This window comes from Juglans regia, chromosome 14, assembly GCF_001411555.2.
Source record: "Juglans regia cultivar Chandler chromosome 14, Walnut 2.0, whole genome shotgun sequence".
In the NCBI taxonomy this organism is placed as follows: domain Eukaryota; kingdom Viridiplantae; phylum Streptophyta; class Magnoliopsida; order Fagales; family Juglandaceae; genus Juglans; species Juglans regia.
The window spans coordinates 27400447-27408997 of NC_049914.1; the positions used below are offsets into that span (position 1 = coordinate 27400447).

The following is an 8551-nucleotide window of genomic DNA, read 5'->3' on the forward strand; positions in this document are numbered from 1 at the left end:
GACTATTAATTGTGGTTATTTAACCTTAGTACTAGAGATCAGAGTATATATTGTCTCTAATTATAGAACGTATGGCCAGCTCCGGTCTAATTTATTAGGATCGATCGCGGAGACCTTGTCAACATAATTAATAATATATAAAAGTTGGAAAAAAAATGTTTTTTATATTTACATAATCATGTGTTGATATGTGATCAGCTATTGAAAATAATGAAAAAATTTGAAAATGAAATTAAACAAAAAATACTGATGGAAAGTGCGACTATATAAAATATATTTGAAAGTTTAATTGTTAAAAAAAAAAACAAATATTTGATACAAATAATTAAACCAAACTTCTAACCCTCATTAATCTCACTTGGACATGCATCGATAATGCATGCATGCATGGACAGTACTACATGATATAGTAGTGTCAATAAGTACTTATATTATGCATGCATGATAGGGGTGTAATCAGTCCAGTTCGGTCCAGTTTTGAACAAAATCTATGACTGAATGCATTTTTAAAAACTGATTACGCATCGGTTACCCTCCTAAACCGGTACTTCCCGTTTTCAGTCCGGTCCGGTCTGATTTTTCAATTTTTTTTAAAATGAAATTTAGACAGTTTATCATTAAAAATCTGTTTATAAGAAAAAAAAACTGGTTTAATTGTTGAGCCTTCACAGTTTATTCAAATCCTCAACCCCAATTGATAAACATTAAACATGACAGATGTTATTCAAGTAGCAAAATTACAAAACCCTATCAATGTAATTTCACAAACCCAATCACAAAACACAATTTCACAAACTCAATCACAAATCAAAGTAAATTTCGGATTCAAAAAACCCTGATATCACAAATATAGTCTATCATAATTTCAAAGTAATTTCACAATCCTAATCACAAAATCCTAATATCACAAACAAAATAATAAACACAATTACAAAAACTCCTAAATTTTGGATTGAAAAACCCTAATATCACAAAATCCAATCACAAAAATCTCAATATCACAAAACTCAATCACAAAAACCCTAATATCACAAAAACCAATCACAAAAAGCCTAGTATGTAATTTCAAAAAAAAAAAAAAAAACCTTTGAGGGGGCACTGGGTAGACTCGGTAGAGCGATAGAGTGAGGACGAGAGAGTTGAGACTTGAGAGAAGAGAGAGTGAGGGACGAGAGAGTTGAGAGAGTTGAGAGAAGAGAGAGTGAGAGGAGCGTTGAGAGACGAGAGACGAGAGACGAGAGACGAGAGAAGAGAGAGTGAGAAGGGGCAAGGCCGCGAGGTAGATATGCAGACGAGAGAGTGAGTGGACGAGAGAGTTGAGAGAAGAGAGAGTGAGAGACGAGAGAGTTGAGAGACGAGAGACTCGAGAGTGATAAGGGGTGAGGCCTCGAGGCAGAGACGCAGACGAGAGAGTGAGCCGTGAGCGGATGAGAGAGAGAATGACGCAGAACGAGATGGGAGGCGGGAGAATAAGACTTTAGGAATTAGGGTTTAATTATAAGGGAAACGACGCCGTTTCCTATTGAGTTAATATTTTCAATGTATTTTTTTTAAATGGTAATTAAAACTTTTTTTGTTGGTTTGGAAAATTGATTTAATATACTATAGTCTAATATATTAGACTATATAATAGTATTAACTATTAATATTAGACTATTAGTATAGTTATATATTAGTATTAGTTATAATGGTTTAGTATAACTATATTAGTATAAGTATAACTATAGTCTATAATAAACTATTAGTCTATTAGTATTAGTTAAATAGTTATAGACTTATATATTAGTATAACTATATAATATATTAGACTATATAATAGATTAATATTAGACTATTAGTATAGTAACTATAGTTATATGTTAGTATTAGTTATAAACTTTACATTAGTATTAGTTATAAACTTTATATTAGTAATATTAGTTATAAACTTTTAGTGATTTAGTATAACTATATTTGTATAAGTATAACTATGGTCTATATTAAAATATTGGGATTAGTTAAATAGTTGTAGACTTATATATTAGTTGGCTATATAATATATTAGACTATATAATAGTATTAATATTAGACTATCAGTATAGTTATATATTAGTATTAGTTATAAACTATATATTAGTATTAGTTATAAACTTTTAGTGATTTAGTATAACTATATTAATTACAAGTATAACTATAGTCTATATTATATTTGTAATATATATATATATAGACTATATAATATATATATTGAATCATTGATATTTATATTTGTAATACATTTAATATACTATAGTCTAATATATTAGACTATATAATAGTATAGTATAGTTATATATTAGTATTAGTGATAGTGATTTAGTATAACTATAGTCTATATTAAACTATTAGTATTCGTTAAATAGTTGTAGACTTATATATTAGTATAGCTATATAATATATTAGACTATATAATAGTATTAATATTAGACTATTAGTGTAGTTATATATTAGTATTAGTTATAAACTATATATTAGTATTACTGTATTAGTTATAAACTTTTTGTGATTTAGTATAACTATATTAGTATAAGTATAACTATAGTCTATATTAAACTATTAGTATTAGTTAAATAGTTATAGACTTATATATAAGTGTAGCTATATAATATATTAGACTATATAATAATATTAATATTAGACTATTAGTATAGTTATATATTAGTATTAGTTATAAACTATATATTAGTATTAGTTATAAACATATAGTGATTTAGTATAACTATATTAGTATAAGTATATTTATAGTCTATATTAGACTATTAGTATTAATTATAAACTTATATATTAGTATAGCTATATAAATTATTAGACTATATAATAGTATTAATATTAGACTATTATTATAGTTATATATTAGTATTAGTTATAAACTATATATTAGTATAACTATATAATATATGATCAATTAAATTTTCATTTTTAAGATTAAACTTTTATTTTATAATAACATTATCTTATATATAATAATATTAATAGCCTATGATCAAACAAATTACAAATGTTCACATTTAAGATTAACATTTTATATTAAAATTTATAAATTATAATATGAAATTATTTCATATATGATATATAATTATATATAAAAATTTCACATATAATTATACATTATATATAAAACATATATATAAAAAATATTTTGTATAATATTAATTTTGTATAAAACGTATACATAAAATATTATTTTTTATAAATTTTTGTTATCAACCGGTCTGGTCCGGTCCGGTACTCTGGAAAATCGTAAAACCGGAACCGGACCGGTTTCATCCGGTTTTTACATTACAAGAACCGGTCTGGACCAGTTTTTTGATTTAAATTTATACCTTTAATGCATGATTAAACTTACAAGAACCGGACCGTGTAATTAGTTTGGACGTTGAGAAAAAGAAGGAGCGCTTAATTAGGAATTAGTTGTAATATATGGTTACTGACTGAGTAATATCAATTCTATCCGTCACTAAACTTTCGTTCTATCTGTCTTATATATATATATTGTTACAGTCTCCCCGCATGCATGCATGCATGCTCTTTCTCTTCTCTTCATGATTTCTAGCTGGCCTGCCTGGAGCTAGCTTTTCGAATCGTAAGATCATATTCATCATCGATTTCTACGTACGAGATCCTATACGTACGTATCATGTGTGATATTATTATTAATTAAGGGTTTGCAAAGGCGAATTCTCAACGTTTTTGGGAACGACGGACTTTTGATCTGGTGAAGTTTTGGTTCCCCTTTCCACCATAAATGACAAAAGGGTTCAACGGATCATCATCTTCTAGTTTTCCGGCAAAACGAGTGATTCCACGGGTTGCATTGCCTTTTGTGATTCTCATCAACACGTACTGTTCTCTACCTTCGCCGGAGTTTGGTAAATTCCGGAAGAAGTAACGTCTTATAAATTGGAAGTCACGACGTCCAAGTACTTGTTCTGTAAAAGGTTACTTAATTTGTAAGGTTTAGTAATTTAATTTATTTCTTATCGATCGCGTTTTTATGTCTTAATTATATGTCATATATTAATTACTGATCTGGTTGTTTTTTTACTTGCCCAGATAGATTAGGAAAAAGGCAAATCCTGTACTAGGATCATGTCACAGCTAGCTGTCATAATTTAGATCAGGAAAAAAACAACAAAAAGAAAAAGGAAAAAACACGAAATACATACGTACATATATACCTAATCAGCAGCCTAGTATCTAAATTTGAATTTATACATAAAAAATGGGTACGACGTCGTAGGATTAATATTATTCGTGAAACTATTTAATTACATCGATCCATGCCAAATTCTGGATAAGCGCTAGGACAGTTTTTCTTGGGCGTACCTAAACTACTGTTCAGTGTTCTGTAAACTGCCACTTATGGCGCGTATTGATGAAATCATGTAGTACTGCACGTTCACAGTTAAGAACAATTACCGACTAAATCAAAAAGTGGCATTGAGGAATACTTATCAATATATATATATATATATATATTATATATATATATGAGTGAAAACCAGGCCAAGTAGTGATCGATCTTGGATAATATAGAAAGATAGATCGAGTGTTGGAGAGACAATTATCGATCATGTCATTAGAGACAATTATCGATCATGTCATTGTCACGTCCACTGAAAAAACTTAATTCATGGAAAAAATGACCCAATTTGTGGCACATGCTCTTCCAAACTGACCTTTCTTTCTCCTTATTCCACTAGCTAGCTAATATATACTTTTTCCCCTTTTTTTTTTTTTCCAAATAAAAGAGATAATTTTGTTTGCAGTACCAATGACATATATAGTCAGGTTGAGAATCACATTTCCATCCCATCCATACGATTTCCCACTCTCTACTTTCCTATATATATTGAACTCTTTCAACCCCCACTCTATTCAATCCTCTCCTTGGCAACCACTTCTTCTATTTGGAAATTTCTCCAGCTTCTTGTTCTTCTTCATATTTATATTTATCTGCTAATTACTATCTGGTAATTATGATCATTCTCCTATGGGCATTCGTTTTTATAAGCTATACAGTGTTTTTCACCATAATCCAATAGAAATGATGTTAGTAAAAATGCTAAAATCATGGAAACCTTTTATATAAGTACGCGCGCTACCGAGTTCAATTGTTTAGTTCCAATAACTTTCTGATACTTATAGCCATCTGTAATTGTTTTTTGATATGTTGCAGGAGGAACCTCGAAAGGCCGGTATGGCTAATTCGCTGATCAACTTCTCCAACGAGATTGCAGTAAAGGTTAAGAAACTACTAAAGCAAGTTCAGTTTTATTGAAGAACTACTTGACACTTTGACAGTGTTATATATATATAATGATCATCAAACTTTTAAAAATATGGTTTTCTTTAATATAAAACAAGTTGTTCAGATGGTGGCCGGATTCGTTAAATTATATATATCATGTCTGCCTGTTTTTGGGTCAAGTTAAGGATAATTTCATAAGCTGCTTGGTCAAGTATGACGATTTGTATCTTTTATAATCTTAACCTTTGAAATCCTGAGTTTTCATTCATTCATTCATCAAAATGAAAATGATTAATTATAATCATCATTAATTTCCCCTCTAGCAGGTCAGTGATGAAGATGCACAAGCTGAGAACAGAAACTGCAATAAGAATGGACTGGAGGCGACCAACCCAAGGATGGATTCCCGTATTACAAAGGGCACAGGAGGATGGAAATATGCAACTTTCGTGCTAGGTACGAATGAATTAACCTTCATAGTTGTATTTATGTGGTACAACATCTCTCTCTCTCTCTCTCTCTGTGTTTCTTTTCAGTTTTTATGATCTATGCGGCAGTTGATTATATTTGTTATTTTCTTTTTAATATTCCACCCCGTATTGGTACAGCAAATCAAGGCCTAGCAACACTATCTTTCTTCGGCGTTGCTGTGAACTTGGTTTTGTTCTTAACCAGAGTTCTTAATCAAGAAAGTGCGGATGCGGCCAATAGTGTAAGCAAGTGGACTGGAACTGTTTATTTGTTCTCACTGGTTGGAGCATTCCTCAGCGATTCATACTGGGGCCGTTACTTAACCTGCGCAGTCTTTCAGCTAATCCTTGTTGCGGTAATTTACATACATACATATATATATATATATATATATTCAGATAATCTTCTGTTAGCTAACAAAGATACTTATATATTTTATTATATTAGGGATTGGGGCTATTGTCCATCACGTCTTGGCTCTTCTTGATCAAACCAACAAATTGTGGTGATGGAGAAATAAACTGCATGCCCACATCCTCAGTTGGGATAGCCATCTTTTACTTATCTATTTACTTGGTAGCCTTTGGATATGGTGGGCACCAGCCTGCTCTAGCCACGTTCGGAGCAGACCAATTTGATGATGCAAACCCTAAAGCAAACGGTTCGAAAGGAGCTTTCTTTGCCTATTTTTACTTTGCACTCAACGCAGGATGTCTTTTCTCAAATAGTATTTTGGTCTACTACGAGGATACTGGAAGATGGACTCTTGGATTTTTGGTGTCCTTAGGTTCTGCTGTTATTGCCCTACTTTCATATCTCGTAGGGACTCGTGGATATCGGCACGTAAAGCCATGTGGCAACCCTTTGCCACGTGTTGCTCAGGTATTTACTGCTACTGCTAAGAAATGGAACGTTGTTCCAGCCCACCCGAATGACCTTTATGAAGTGGAAGGAACAGAATCTGCAATTAAAGGGAGCAGGAAGATTCTTCACAGCAACGAGTTAGAGTGAGTACTATATATATATATATAAAATAATATTTATAATTATGAATATTCAAGTATTATATAATCATTTTAAAAAAATTAATAAATATGAAATTTATATAAAAAAATAATTTTTTAATTATAAATTTTTTTTTTATTTTTTAAAATGATTGTACGATAGGAGCATTACTACATATATTGAAAAGATAATTTTTTATTATTATTATTTTCACAACTATTAATTATTAGCAAGGCAAATATTGTATATGACTACTAGACCCTGGGCGCCATATTCATCTACGTACGTACGTACCATGTTGTCTGATCATTTTCACTGCATTTTGGTTTTATGTACTGTGCACTTACATTAATATACATGTTCCTCGAAATTCTTCAGATTTTTGGACAAGGCAGCAACAATAACACAGACCGATCTCCATGGCCCAAAAAGTCCATGGAAGCTTTGCACCGTGACTCAAGTCGAAGAAGCCAAATGCGTTCTGAAATTGTTACCCATATGGCTATGCACTATAATCTACTCGGTCGTCTTCACGCAAATGGCTTCTCTCTTTGTAGAGCAAGGCGATGTGATGAACACCAAGATTGGAAACTTTCACCTTCCAGCTGCCAGCATGTCTGTCTTCGACATTCTCAGTGTCTTCATTTGCACTGGACTCTATCGCCAAGTTCTTGTTCCCCATGCAGGAAAATTAAGTGGGAATCCCAAGGGCATAACCGAGCTCCAAAGAATGGGTGTTGGGCTGGTTATTGGGATGTTATCGATGGTGGCAGCAGGTGCCACTGAGATTGAAAGGCTCAAACATACAAGGCCTGATCAAAAGAGTAGCTCCTTAAGCATTCTATGGCAAATTCCACAATATGTTCTTGTTGGTGCTTCTGAAGTGTTTATGTATGTTGGTCAATTGGAGTTCTTTAATGGACAAGCCCCTGATGGGATAAAAAGCTTCGGAAGTTCGCTTTGCATGGCTTCCATTTCTCTTGGAAATTATGTGAGTAGCTTGCTGGTTAATATGGTCACGGGGATTACTGCTAGAGGCAGTAATCCGGGATGGATCCCAAATGACTTGAACTCTGGCCACATTGACAGGTTTTACTTCCTGATTGCAGTGCTAACGGCACTTGACTTTGTACTTTACTTGTTTTGTGCTAAATGGTACAAGGGCATCAACCTAATTGAGGACGGCGAGATCAATGAAACTGGGAATAATAAGCAAGGACAAGATGATCAAGATGGAGTGCAGATGAACAGAGTCTAGTGATCTGGATCTTCTACGGCCTTTAGGTCAAATCTGCATAGTGAGTTAAAACTTCCAGCCGCGGGCATGCATGCAGCTTTTGCGGTTGGTTTTATCAAGACTACTTTTAGAATGAACAAAAGCAAGAAGGAAGCCTGACCCTAAATTAAGTTGACCACATCAATAATTAGATGACGTGTGCCTAGCTTGATATATTGTAAGGTTTTGGGTAGAGATTAATGTAAATGCATGGTACTACTTACGAAATGCTATAGCTTGTTTTCGACGTTCCATTCCTTCTTCTCCTCTTCTTCTTGGTTAATTTTGGAGGTATTCACTTTTTTTTTCCCTTTCTCTGTAAAGGATGCGCTGTAATTTGTGATAATTAAATAAACAACAAGCTGCGTCCTTATCAACAAATTAAATACTGTTCTTCATGTTATCTTGCAATCACGACAGCATATATATTTCAGCTTCTACACGCACGCTCACATATACTGCATTTTATATATTAATATATATATATATATATGGAAAATTCAAGGCCGCTGGATTGGTTTAGGCCGGAT

The 8551-nt window shown here is 32.3% G+C and overlaps 1 protein-coding gene across 2 annotated transcripts; it reads left to right on the plus strand.

The window, feature by feature from the left end:
- Positions 1–3528: 3528 nt before the first annotated feature.
- Positions 3529–8275, plus strand: LOC109001696 (protein NRT1/ PTR FAMILY 7.1-like). 2 transcript variants are annotated; one of them, XM_018979089.2, is made up of 6 exons: positions 3529–3968; positions 5198–5263; positions 5596–5725; positions 5878–6095; positions 6188–6747; positions 7124–8275. In XM_018979089.2, the coding sequence occupies exons 2-6, from the start codon at positions 5219–5221 to the stop codon at positions 8001–8003; spliced, it is 1833 nt and encodes a 610-aa protein (XP_018834634.1). In that variant the 5' UTR covers positions 3529–3968; positions 5198–5218; the 3' UTR covers positions 8004–8275. The 2 variants fall into 2 exon arrangements, with proteins under 2 accessions (XP_018834634.1, XP_018834631.1); XM_018979086.2 differs by lacking the exon at positions 3529–3968 and adding an exon at positions 4883–4991.
- The last annotated feature ends 276 nt before the right edge of the window (positions 8276–8551 follow it).